Source organism: Oncorhynchus tshawytscha, linkage group LG04, assembly GCF_018296145.1.
Source record: "Oncorhynchus tshawytscha isolate Ot180627B linkage group LG04, Otsh_v2.0, whole genome shotgun sequence".
Classification (NCBI taxonomy): domain Eukaryota; kingdom Metazoa; phylum Chordata; class Actinopteri; order Salmoniformes; family Salmonidae; genus Oncorhynchus; species Oncorhynchus tshawytscha.
This window is the reverse complement of record NC_056432.1, coordinates 65093906-65108364: the sequence shown is the minus strand read 5'-3', so window position 1 is coordinate 65108364 and position 14459 is coordinate 65093906. Positions and strand designations below refer to the sequence as shown.

Below are 14459 nucleotides of genomic sequence, written 5' to 3'. Positions count from 1 at the left end.
GTGTGTGTTATGTTGCTTGTGTGTGTGTGTGTGTATTTGTCTGCAGTGCAGTATTTGTAAAAGTTAATGTGTGTATGTCACTGTGTCTGTCTCTCTGTGCGTGTGTGTGCAACTATTTGTGCATAAACACATAGTGTGTAGTAAATTGTGAATAATGATGACTGAGAAAGTTACTGAGGCACAAATACAGTGGGGCAAAAAAGTATTTAGTCAGCCACCAATTGTGCAAGTTCTCCCACTTAAAAAGATGAGAGAGGCCTGTAATTTTCATCATAGGTACACTTCAACTATTACAGACAAAATGAGGGGGAAAAATCCAGTTTGAATGCAGTTTAGTCATTGAAGTGCTATAGGCTAAACATGTCACTGTCCCAATATTTTTGAGAATGTCCTCTTGCATTGTAAGGCTGTAGGTTTAACTGGTAATTCAGGCTTTTGGTGTCAGTATAGTCCATTGTAAAACCCTCACACCTTACCACTCCACTCTTTCCACATGTGGATTGGAGGTTTTTAATGTGCACACACATACACACATAGAGTTACACACACATGTACAGAGAGAAACAGACACAGAGACACACAAAGATACACACACATTCACTTTTACACATACTGCACTACAGACATAAACACACGCACACACACTCATCAATACATATATGTAAGCAACATAACACACACACAGGATAAAAGCAATTGCTAGATTAATAATTAATACAATTGAAATGTAATGATATTGTGTTGTACTACATTGTGTAGCCTATTGTTGCTGTTGACATTACATGAGCAAGGCCCTTAACTCTAATTGCTCCTGTAAATCGCTCTGGATAAGAGTGTCTGCTGAATGACTAAAATGTCAAATGTAAAAAGGCTAAAGTTATAGGCCGATGTTTACCCACTCCTAGTGGATTATACATTTTATTTATAAGGACACGGAAGACAAGAATAGCCCACTTCCAGTATCGTGCGAGACCACGCCTTTTATGTAATAAAAAGGTCCATTATGCATTGTATATTCAGCGAAATTATTCCACGAAGCAAAATGTGTTTTTAAAATCCCCGTTTGAATGTGGTCGCATCTGACGATTAGCGCCTGCCTTTGCTCTGACGTCAACGAGATTGTCTGCGCTAGGTGAGTCTCGCGCACACTGCCTTCCCTTCCCTCCTCTCTCCGTCGGTTATTGTGAAGAGATTGAACGATGAGATCGCTCGCGCTCGCTGTCATCAGTGCCGCCCTATAGAGACCCCCAGCCCCGAGGCTCGAACACAACGACCCCACCCCCGCTCCAAGAGGGACGGAGAAAAAACCCTGTTCTGACCCGGCTTTATTTGCCCTCAATCCGGGCCTCATGCTGTAGCAGACTGAACGAGCGAGAGAGAGAGACAAACACACATATTGAGTCGGCGAGGGACAGGGCGGAATAGAGGAGAAGGGATTGTTCATTCGACTCTAGACATGGGATGTACACTCAGCGCTGAGGAGCGCGCTGCTCTGGACAGGAGCAAAGCCATCGAAAAAAACCTGAAGGATGATGGAGTCACTGCCGCAAAGGAAGTGAAACTGCTACTGCTTGGTAAGACAACGTTTATAACGGGGGCTGCCCGTTCTGCACGGTTCGGTTGATGTTGATGTCGATTGCAGAGAGCCGGGCCGGGGCGGCAGGCGCTCTCCGTGGTCCTGATGTCATGTCCCCCTAAAGACAACCGACTCTCACTCTGCTCTCTATTCCCTTTAGGGGGAGGAGAATCGGGCAAAAGCACCATCGTCAAACAAATGAAGTAAGTGTTTCTTTTTTTTCTGAAACAGGCGTCTTTGACGAGGCCTGAGATTGCGCCTCCCCTGCCCATAGTGAGGCTGAGCCGCTAGCTCCGCCATGTTTCCTCAGAGGCCGTACCTTTGCCGGTGATTCGAGCACCTCCTGTAGACGGTAATCGGAGGCGGTGCTCACGGTCAGTAGCAGGCCGCCGGGGTGCTGTCCACTGACATGGTGCTGAAATTTACCCAGAGGTTTTTCATGCATCTATCGATAAAGAGGCATGGCGAATACATCGGTGTTTGTGACTGTGTGTGTGTGTTTTTGTGCATCCAATATGTGTGTATTAGTGAGGTCACTACACTACAGTTCCATTAGCAAATATCTCTGGTTTAATCTTACTGGCTTTAAGTGCCTGATATCGCAGAGAGTACTTTGCCTATAAAGCGGATTTACTCAGAAAATATGGCATCTAAAACCACATGTAAACCTTTCCCCTTCTCGTCTAAACCACTCTCTCATCTAAATCACTGTTCTTTTTCTAAACCCTGTTACTAGATTTCTTCTTTAAAGAAGACCTCTGTATCCAGGGCCCAGCAGGAAAAGCACATTATATAATATTTTCATGCACATAATTAAACACCTCTGTTGCTATGCAGACATCCTCTCAAAAATCCACAATTTCAAAAATGTTGGGTTCAGTACATTCACTGTACCTCAGCACACACTCATCTGCCCCACACACACCCTGCTTTTTCCATCACACACACACTACTCCCTCTACTCCACTCTGTTTCCTTCCATTCTAGCACTCTCTCCATATTTAATTATCCTGGGGGTTCTCCCTAGCGGTACAGACAGTTACCCAAAAGCATCGCTCGGGAGAGGCTTCTGTTGTGAACTACATATGTTACATTGGTTATATTATATAATGCCAGGATCGGAACAGGAAAAACTGATCCAAGACAGAGATAGCATTGGCTCCTTGTGTGTGTACACATGGGTGTGCATTTGTGTAGTTGTGTATGTATGTATATTGATAATGGTGTGTGTCTGGATGTGCTTACATCCATATGTTTATTTGCTAGAATTTCATTGACACAATAAACCCCATGAGATACCCTATCATGTTTTACAAAGGTGTGTAATAATAATAATAAATATGTCATTCAAAAATAAATCATCGGCATTATATGGAGTTGGTCCCCCCTTTGCTGCTATAACAGCCTCCACTTTTCTGGGAAGGCTTTCCACTAAATGTTGGAACATTGCTGTGGGGACTTGCTTCCATTCAGCCACAAGAGCATTAGTGAGGTTGGGCACTGATGTTGGGCGATTAGGCCTGGCTCGCAGTCAGCATTCCAATTCATCCCAAAGGTGTTCGATGGGGTTGAGGTCAGGGGTCTGTGCAGGCCAGTCAAGTTCTTCCACACTGATCTCAACAAACCATTTATGTATAGACCTAGCTTTGTGCACACTAAAACATGAAAATACCTTCCCCAAACTGTTGCCACAAAGTTGGAACCACAGAATTGTCTAGAATGTCATTGTATGCTGTAGCATTAATATTTCCCTTCACTGGTATTAAGGGGCCTAGCCCAAACCATGAAAATCATTCCCAGACCATTACTCTTCATCCACCAAACTTTACAGTTGGCACTCTGCATTGGGGCAGGTAGCGTTATACTGGCATCCTCCAAACCCAGAGTCGTCCTTCGGACTACCAAATGGTGAAGAGTGATACATCTCTCCAGAGAACACTTTATCACTGCTCCAAAGTCCAATGGCGGTGAGCTTTACACCACTCCAGCCAACACTTGGCATTGCACATGGTGATCTTAGGCTTATGTGCGGCTACTCGGCCATGAAAACCAATTTCATGTAGCTCCCATCAAACAGTTATTGTGCTGACGTTGCTTCCAGAGGCAGTTTGGTACTCAGTAGTGAGTGTTGCAACCAAGGACAGACGATTTTTACGCTTTACGTGCTTCAGCACTCGGCGGTCCCATTCTGTGAGGTTGTGTGGCCTACCACTTCGCTGCTGAGCCGTTGTTGCTCCTAGACCTTGCCACTTCACAATAACAGCACTTACAGTTGACCAGGGCAGCTCTAGCAGGGCAGAGGAAATTTGACGCAACTGACTTGTTGGAAAGCTGTCATCCTATGACGGTGCCCCGTAGAAAGTCACTGAGCTCTTCATTACGGGCCAATCTATTGCCAATGTTTGTCTATGGAGATTGCATGGCTGTGTGTTCGATTTTATACACCTGTCAGCAATGAAATAGCTGAATCCACTAATTTTATGGGATGTAGTATAGCCGCGACCAGCAATGAACGGGGTTCTCAGGATGACAGAAAGGACACAAAATCAGAGTGGATTTACTTTGGTTTAAATACACAAATAAAAACAGATTCTTGATTTGTCAATAACTCAGCCATCTTTGGATTTTTTCTTAAACTAAGTTAAGGCAAGTACTATGGGCTACATTCCAAATTTGGTGTCATTTGGTCCTATGGTTCATAAGTAGAAGATGTTTGAAGTATTTTTAGCATATTTTAGAATTTTAGCCTATGTGCTAATATGCATCTACATGTGGCCATCTTTGAATTCATCAATGTTATTTTGTCAAACTCGTTAGGGACTATTGTGATGAGTCCAAAGACCGTATTTGGAGTGAATCTGACTTTTAGTCCATGAGAATAATATTTTTTTTGTGATTATTTTAAGCATTAGCGTTACATAGTGAATTGTTAATTATTTTTAATGATATCAATGCCAGACTTAACATGGTTCATCATGTTAATGTTTCAAACTTATAGGCCATTGTGAAGTGGATTTAACAATAACTCAGCCATTACTTAACCAATCCCTTAAGTTTTCTCAAACTAAGGAAACACAAATTTCCAAGATGGAGGAAAATCTATCCTGAAGGACCTTATGGGTCATTGTGGCAAATTTGTTCAGCTTGCGGAAAGACATTTACATGCAAATTTTCAAGTGTCTGTGTCAAACGGGCGGCGGATATGAGAGTTTAAGTGAGACTGCTTATAACAGCGTCATCTATAGGCCAATCGGGGCCATTTTCTTTGACCAAGTTAATCATGGACTCTTGTTTCTTTGTGCCAAATTAGAAAAAAGGTGTGTGTGTGTGTTTGTGTTTGTATGTAGCAAGGTGAATTGATAATGGTATACAGCAATCTGTATTATTAAAAACCAACACCTTAATTATTAAATAGCAAGTATGTTTTAATAGAACTTGATCATAGTGTACTAGTACAGACTAGCAAAGTGGTACACACACATTAAGAAAGGCACATACTGAGGAAGGCTATGCATCTTGAACATCTGTGAAAAAAAAAATCTAAGAGATTTCTTTATTTCATCTTTATTTAACCAGGTAGGCTAGTTGAGAACAAGTTCTCATTTACAACTGCGACCTGGCCAAGATAAACCAAAGCAGTGCGACACAAACAACAACACAGAGTTACACATGGAATAAACAAGCGTACAGTCAATAACACAATAGAAAAAAAAGAAAGTCTATATAAAATGTGTGCAAATGGCGTGAGGAGGTAAGGCAATAAATAGGCCATAGTAGCGGAGTAATTACAATTTAGCAAATTAACACTGGAGTGATAGATGAGCAGATGATGATGTGTGAGTAGACATACTGTTGTGCAAAAGAGCAGAAAAGTAAATAAAAACAATATGGGGATGAGGTAGGTAGATTGGGTGGGCTATTTACAGATGGGCTATGTACAGCTGCAGCGATCGGTTAGCTGCTCAGGTAGTTTAAAGTTAGTGAGGGAAATATAAGTCTCCAGCTTCAGCTATTTTTGCAAATCGTTCCAGTCATTGGCAGCAGAGAACTGGAAGGAAAGGCGGCCAAAGGAGGTGTTGGCTTTGGGGATGACTAGTGAGATATAACTGCTGGAGCGCGTGCTATGGGTGGGTGTTGTTATCATGACCAGTGAGCTGAGATAGGGCGGAGCTTTACCTAGCATAGACTTATAGATGACCTGGAGCCAGTGGGTCTGGTGACGAATACAATGGGGCAAAAAAGTATTTAGTCAGCCACCAATTGTGCAAGTTCTCCCACTTAAAAAGATGAGAGAGGCCTGTAATTTTCATCATAGGTACACTTCAACTATGACAGACAAAATTAGAAAAAAAATCCAGAAAATCACATTGTAGGATTTTGAATGAATTTATTTGCAAATTATAGTGAAAAATAAGTATTTGGTCACCTACAAACAAGCAAGATTTCTGGCTCTCACAGACCTGTAACTTCTTCTTTAAGAGGCTCCTCTGTCCTTCACTCGTTACTTGTATTAATGGCACCTGTTTGAACTTGTTATCACTATAAAAGACACCTGTCCACAACCTCAAACAGTCACACTCCAAACTCCACTATGGCCAAGACCAAAGAGCTGCCAAAGGACACCAGAAACAAAATTGTAGACCTGCACCAGGCTGGGAAGACTGAATCTGCAATAGGTAAGCAGCTTGGTTTGAAGAAATCAACTGTGGGAGCAATTATTAGGAAATGGAAGACATACAAGACCACTGATAATCTCCTTCGATCTGGGGCTCCACGCAAGATCTTACCCCGTGGGGTCAAAATGATCACAAGAACAGTGAGCAAAAATCCCAGAACCACGTGGGGGACCTAGTGAATGACCTGCAGAGAGCTGGGACCAAAGTAACAAAGCCTACCATCAGTAACACACTACGCCGCCATGGACTCAAATCCTGCAGTGCCAGACGTGTCCCCCTGCTTAAGCCAGTACATGTCCAGACCCATCTGAAGTTTGCTAGAGAGCATTTGGATGATCTAGAAGAAGATTGGGAGAATGTCATATGGTCAGATGAAACCAAATTAGAACTTTTTGGTAAAAACTCAACTCGTCGTGTTTGGAGGACAAAGAATGCTGAGTTGCATCAAAGAACGTCATACCTACTGTGAAGCATGGGGGTGGAAACATCATGCTTTGGGGCTGTGTTTCTGCAAAGGGACCAGGACGACTGATCCGTGTAAAGGAAAGAATGAATGGGGCCATGTATCGTGAGATTTTGAGTGAAAACCTCCTTCCATCAGCAAGGACATTGAAGATGAAACGTGGCTGGGTCTTTCAGCATGACAATGATCCCAAACACACCGCCCGGGCAACGAAGGAGTGGCTTCGTAAGAAGCATTTCAAGGTCATGGAGTGGCCTAGCCAGTCTCCAGATCTCAACCCCATAGAAAATCTTTGGAGGGAGTTGAAAGTCCGTGTTGCCCAGCAACAGCCCCAAAACATCACTGCTCTAGAGGAGATCTGCATGGAGGAATGGGCCAAAATACCAGCAACAGTGTGTGAAAACATTGTGAAGACTTACAGAAAACGTTTGACCTCCGTTATTGCCAACAAAGGGTATATAACAAAGTATTGAGATAAACATTTGTTGTTGATCAAATACTTATTTTCCATCATAATTTGCAAATAAATTCATAAAAAATCCTACAATGTGATTTTCTGGATTTTTTTTTCTCATTTTGTCTGTCATAGTTGAAGTGTACCTATGATGAAAATTACAGGCCTCTCTCATCTTTTTAAGTGGGAGAACTTGCACAATTGATGGCTGACTAAATACTTTTTTGCCCCACTGTATGTAGCGAGGGCCAGCCGACTAGAGCATACAGGTCGCAGTGGTGGGTGGTATAAGGGGCTTTGGTTACAAAACGGATGGCACTGTGATAGACTACATCCAGTTTGCTGAGTAGAGTATTGGAAGTTATTTTGTAAATGACATCACCGATGTCGAGGATCTGTAGGATAGTCAGTTTTACGAGGGTATGTTTTGCGACGTGAGTGAATGTGGCTTTGTTGCGAAATAGGAAGCCGATTCTAGATTTAATTTTGGATTGGAGATTTTTAATATGAGTCTGGAAGGAAAGTTTACAGTCTAGCCAGACACTTAGGTATTTGTAGTTGTCCACATATTCTAAGTCAGAACCGTCCAGAGTAGTGATGCTAGTCGGGCGGATGCGGGCAGACAACGGTTGAAGAGCATGCATTTGGTTTTACTAGTGTTTAAGAGCAATTGGAGGCCACGGAAGGAGTGTTGTATGGCATTGAAGCTCGTTTAGAGGTTAGTTAACACAGTGTCCAAAGAAGGGCCAGATCTATACAGAATGGTGTCGTCTGCATAGAGGTGGATCTGGGAATCACCCGCAGCAAGAGCGACATCATTGATGTATACAGAGAAAAGAGTCGGCCCAAGAATTGAACCCTGTGGTACCCCCATAGAGACTGCCAGAGGACCGGACAACAGGCCCTCCGATTTGACAGACTGAACTCTGTCTGAGAAGTCGTTTTAAAAATGTGTTCCATAATGTGTGAACCACTTTACTTTGTAAGAATAAGATCTTCATACCTATGGATTATGCACCTTTTGAAGTCACTGGTATACTTATTTATTTAACTAGGCAAGTCAGTTAAGAACAAATTCTTATTTACAATGATGGCCTGGGAACAGTGGGTTATCTGCCTTGTTCAGGGGCAGAATGACAGATTTTTATCTGTCATTCTAGGCTACCTGCCGCCCCAACTGCTGAAGTGTATTCCAGACTAGGCTAGTGTAATGGATTTATAATCTGATCCTCAATATCAGAACGTTTCACTTCAATGTTGTTGAGTGGTTTAAATGTACAGACCACCTTTGTCATTACAAATGTGAAACCTAAAGTGGCTATATTGGCTGCGGTTGATGCTGCTGAGGTGTGAGTGAGTGTTTGTGTGTGAAAGAGAGAAGAAAAGAGAAGGTGGGTGGCAGCCATTGATGTGCTGCGTGTATTTGGGTGTGTGCAAAGGAGCAGGCACTGCTTGACGCTCAGAGACAACCCTGTTCTTGGTCACATGCACGCGCATACAGATGCACATACACTAAAGCGTCTGCTGAAATGTGGATTCACTGAAGTGTGAATGTTTGTGTGTGTGCGCTCATGCACGCACACTTAGCCTACGTACGTGTGTGTGTGTGTGTTATTTTGTATGTGTTCTGATGTGTGTGTGTGTATGCAGGATTATCCATGAGGATGGCTTTTCTGGGGATGATGTGAAGCAGTATAAGCCTGTGGTCTACAGCAACACCATCCAGAGTTTGGCTGCCGTCCTCCGAGCTATGGACTCTCTGGGCATCGAGTACGCAGACAAGGACAGAAAGGTGGGTACATGCACCCTGCACAGAGTAGGATTCATCCATAGTGTACAACCAATGGCCCTTTCAAAACCTTACTTCAAGGTGCACTGCAAAGAGACCTTAATGTTTCCAGTGGGGTATGGTGGTAGACATCCAGGAATTTAGCTATACAGTCTTCACCTCATATGTGTCTTAATAAATCTATGCATGTGTTTTTGTTTGTGTATGTGTGTGTGCGTGCGTGCGTGCGTGTGTGTGGTGATGCATAGTCCTATCTTTTGTACATAATATCTTATGTATGTGTGTGTCCAGGCGGATGCTAAGCTGGTGTGTGATGTGGTCACTCGTATGGAGGACACAGAGCCCTACTCAGCAGAGCTGCTGACAGCTATGAAGCGTCTGTGGGCCGATGCCGGGACCCAGGAGTGTTTCAACAGGGCCAGGGAGTACCAGCTCAATGACTCCGCTGCCTAGTGAGTACACACTAAGGGACCAAGCATATCGGAATGCATGAAACTTTAAATTAAGCATAATTCATGCATTGAATCAATGGAAGATTTGTGAGAAAGTTCCAGTTACATAACATATTGGAATTTAAGTACATTAGCTGCCTGTTCTTGAACAGTAACACAGTGCAAAGGTTAGTCTTTGAAGTGACTGCGTTGGTTAGTCTTTACAGTGCAAAGGTTAGTCTTCGCACTGTATTTTTGTAGCTCTACACTCTTAGAAAAAAGGGTTCCAAAAGGGCTCTTCCTCTTTCCGCATAGTAGAACCCTTTTTGGTTCTAGATACAACCCTTTTTGGTTCCAGATAGAACCCTTTTGGGTTCCATGTAGAGCCCTCTGTGGAAAGGATTCTACTTGGAACCAAAAGGGTTTTACCTGCAACCAAAAAGGGTTCTTTAAAGGGTTTTCCTATGAGGACAACCAAAGAACCCATTTAGGTTCTAGATGGCACCTTTTTTTCTAAGAGTGTATTACTGATGCTCTACCTCCCCTCCCCTCCCCTCCCCTCCCCTCCCCTCCCCTCCCTCCCCTCCCCTCCCCTCCCCTCCCCTCCCCTCCCCTCCCCTCCTTCGCTTCCCCCTCCTCCCTCCTGTTTCCATTTCCCCTCTCCTTCCTTCTTTCTCTCATTAGCTACCTGGACAGTTTAGACCGTATTGGTGCTGCTGACTACCAGCCCACCGAGCAGGACATCCTGAGAACCCGAGTCAAGACCACTGGGATCGTGGAGACCCATTTCACCTTCAAAAACCTGCACTTTAGGTTAGACACACCACACACACATAGGTTTACACATACAGTTCCTCTCCCAGTCCAGTATATTTGTTTGTAGCATATTTGTGGTGTATGTTATGACACATTTATAACTCTTATGTTTCTTTCAGGCTGTTTGATGTTGGAGGTCAGAGGTCAGAGAGAAAGAAGTGGATCCACTGCTTTGAGGATGTGACGGCCATTATCTTCTGTGTGGCGTTAAGTGGCTATGATCAGGTTCTGCATGAGGACGAAACAACTGTAAGTACTTCACACACACTTCGTACTACTCACAAACACACCACACATATTCTCAAACATGCATCTCATCTGTCTTATTTGGTATTTTCTGTAGAATCGCATGCACGAGTCCCTCATGCTCTTCGACTCTATCTGTAACAACAAGTTCTTCATCGACACCTCCATCATCCTCTTCCTCAACAAGAAGGATCTGTTCGAGGAGAAGATTAAGAAGTCACCACTGAGTATCTGTTTCCCTGAATATACAGGTAAGACTTCCCTATAGTCCGCATATACACAAACTTAGACAGACACACATGCAAAACAGATGGTCGTAAGTCTCTCTCACTCTCTGGCGCTGTATCTCTCTTCCTCTCCTACTCTTCTTTCTCCTCTCTCTCGCCCTCACCCACCTTTCCTCCCAATTTCCCCATAGGTGCTAACACTTATGATGATGCTACCGCATACATTCAGGTGCAATTTGAGAGTAAGAGCCGTTCGCCCAACAAGGAGATCTACTGTCACCTGACCTGTGCCACTGACACAGGAAACATCCAGGTAGTGTTTGACGCAGTCACTGACATCATCATCGCCAACAACCTGAGGGGGTGTGGCTTATACTGAGGCCTAGCCCTGCACAGAGGTTGCATTGGAGGGTGTGAGGTGGTTAATAATAATAATAATTTTGATGATATTAAAAGGCATAATTATGTAAATCTACACGTCCAAAGGGACCCAAAGAGCTGCCGCCAGACACCACGACGGATTCTTTGCCATGTTCTGTTCCTCTATTCCTTTTTTTAATTTCAGAATTCCACCACCCCTCTTTTGTTTATTTGTTATCAACATGTGTTTCCTATTGAATGTCTTTCATGTTTTGTTGATTGTGTGAACAACTGTAAGATGTAAATCAGAAAAGGGGAGGTCCAAGGGGTATATTCTGTTTTCGTGCCATGTTTCGCAACAAATTAGATAGAAATGTTATGCATAGAGCGGAGAAGGTCCTCTTTTCCTTGTGATAGAGATTTGTGTCAGTTCTATACATTACATCTCTATCTGCAACATCCAGAACATTGAGCCACAATGAATGTACCCCTTGGTGCTCCGTTTGCAGAGGTGATGTTGTGCTCTAGGTGATGATGTAATAGAGGCGGTACTGGTGGCTGGGGTTCTGTACAGCGTTGGATAGAACCCCCCTCTCTGTTGGACTCACACAGGGCTGCTCTACATGAGCTCCTTCTGCTCTGTTTTATTCCTATCTCTTTTAAACATCCAGAAGGGGGGTTCTGTTTGTGTGGCAGGCTCTGCCATTGGCCTCCTGCAGTGTGATGAAATGCCTGTCAGCCAATGATATATCTGTGTCGGGAAAGTGTGATATCAGTGCCAACCTTCTGAGCATGACAGATAGGGGAATAGAATTAGAGATCATTGATCACTTTCACACTATCTTTACAATATAATGCAATTGAAGGGACACAAACGCTTTATTATCATCAAATTATCTATGGATTTTATTTCAACCTCTTGCCCTCCATGCTTCCTCCTACCTCCTAGAATCCCGTGCCACATATTTATTTCCTGTCCTGTCAGACCGGTGGAACACCACTTCCTGTCTCTGTCTCAGAGGGTCTAGAGCTGCTCTGATGGACCGTCTCAAATGTCACCTCCCATGTAGTGTACTACTTCTTCAAAAGTAGTTCTTCAAAAGTAGTACATAAAGTAGTACATAATATGGGGAATAGGTTATCATTTTAGACTTGCACACTCAAGTCCACTGGTCAGTGATGTATCATATGGTTGTCTCCTGGTCTCCTCTCACTTATCACTTATCACTGAGATGAAAGGACTGGATAGGTTTCCACCGTGTTGTTTTCACTCACTAGTCCTTACAGATTTGTAGTTTTAGGAGAGGACAGCCACAGACCACTGACCAGTCTCTCTGCTTGTTCAAAAGGGTCTTCCTGGGTGCTCTTTATGTAATAAAACATGAATATGCTCAATTATTTGGAAGTTGAGGTAATTTGTAGATTAGATAAGCCACACAGTGCTTAGCTCAGGATGACCCTTGTGAGCAAGCATGCTGAATTCCAAATCCATCCATACTACCCCCTCTAGGAATTCCTGTAGATTTGAAAGGATTTGATTGGTTTAACCTTTTCATGTCCATAACAGAAATGTATAATATTCTACAGTACACATGTTCTCTGAGTTTACTGATGGACAAATCGGCCAAAGCGTTTAAACAATACCTAAAGAAATCCACACACACACACCCCTAGAGTGCATGCAGTATAAGCCCATCAAATGCAAGTCAATAGAGACTGGAGAGTGAGTGATTTTACAGCATTGTCCCTCTTTCTCAGATCTTAAACATGTTCACATCTTAATCATTTTTGCTATATAGATTGTCTGGACCAATATATAAATATAAAAACAATATCTAAAGAATTCCACACCCTCTCTATCGCACAAGCAAATTCATTTTATGAGATTTTTTATCTGATTCTCAGAACATGTTCAAATTTTAATAATTGTTTTGACCAATATATATAAAAACAATATCTAAAGAAATCCACATACACTCCTAGAGTATATTATACAGCATAAGCAAATCCAATGTAAGTCAATGGCGAGTGAGTCCTGCTACTACAGCATTCTCCCTCTTTCTTTCTCTCCCTCTCTCACAAGCACACGTGTGTGTATACACACCACAGACATCAATGCACACCAGTTGTAAAATGTTTCTCTCTGCAGTCTCCATTGGATTTGGAAATATTGCATGTACTCTAGAGGTGTCTGTGTGAGAGAGGGAGTGGATTTCTTTCAATATTGTTTTCATATTTATATTGGTCTGGACAATCTATATACCAAAAGTGATTAAGATCTGATCATTTGAACATGTATTCACATGACATGATTCGTGTAATGTGTAAAATACAGTAACCCCATGTGTCCAAAGACTAAATATAGTACGATACAGAAACGGCTGTAGTTCACAAACGAGTTGAATCATCTATTTGGCATATTTGGGCTTAAACAGGTCACAGAACAATACTTTATGCTTTTAAACTATATCATTCTGAATTGTATTTCAAAATACATATGCTGAAGTCCTTTTAATGATTTTTATTGTCTCAAAATCCCAACTTTGGAGGTATGATAGATAATGCCAATCTTAAAATGTCAATTTGGCATGTCTAGACACTTGTACTAACTATGTTATCACCAAATGTAATGCATTTACACCAAAGAGAATTTGTTCAGTGCCACATTTGTTAATATGGACATGAATGGGTTAGGTAATATGGTAATTGCGTCACCTTCTCTTCTGATAGAGTGGGTGGTATTTTTGCCACATTGCTTGTATATATATATAAATATAAACACACACACACAATCGATTTTAGATCTACAGACATGTCCAAGCGGCAGGGGCTGGGGTAGAGTTGGAATTCAGCAGCAGTCTCTCAGTGGGGAGTTTGGGTTAACCCTAACCCCTACCCCCTGACCTCTTAACCCTGAGCAGGCCACAGTCAATCCCCGGCTGTCACGTTCTCTATTTTCACAGAGGAAAAGTACTGCTCTCCACTCATTCACCTGTGCACCTGAAGATGCATCCTATCCCTCTATACTCCCTCTATCACGTGTCGTTCCTCATTTCTCTCAATCCCCCTTTCCATTTTCACCTTAAACACCGTACTGTATATATATGATTATACCAGATTTCTTTTTTTTACTGTGAATGCTTTTGTTCTGCACCCCTTCCTCCTCCGTAGATTATTGGTTGCTCTCTCATGTGGAATGTTTGTGCTGAGCCAATCGAATGTTGTGTTTACATTAAAGCCACACTTTTCCTAACTATTCCCACGGCCATATTGAGTATCTTTTTCACGTCTGTCTTTCTCCCAGTGCTTTGTTTGAAATCAACCCCCAAGCTCTTCTCATATTCTCATTGATCTGAAATGATCGGATGGGTGCAATATGGTAATAGCTCCATTGACTCTTATGGTTGGATCGGTGGACTTT

At 42.6% G+C, this 14459-nt stretch overlaps 1 protein-coding gene across 1 annotated transcript; it reads left to right on the top strand.

Annotated features, from left to right (window-relative positions):
• The first annotated feature begins 1129 nt into the window (after nt 1–1129).
• On the top strand, nt 1130–14296 carry LOC112263723 (guanine nucleotide-binding protein G(o) subunit alpha). Its single transcript, XM_042321077.1, has 8 exons — nt 1130–1574; nt 1737–1779; nt 8820–8961; nt 9250–9410; nt 10074–10202; nt 10325–10454; nt 10549–10702; nt 10870–14296. The coding sequence occupies exons 1-8, from the start codon at nt 1457–1459 to the stop codon at nt 11055–11057; spliced, it is 1065 nt and encodes a 354-aa protein (XP_042177011.1). The 5' UTR covers nt 1130–1456; the 3' UTR covers nt 11058–14296.
• The last annotated feature ends 163 nt before the right edge of the window (nt 14297–14459 follow it).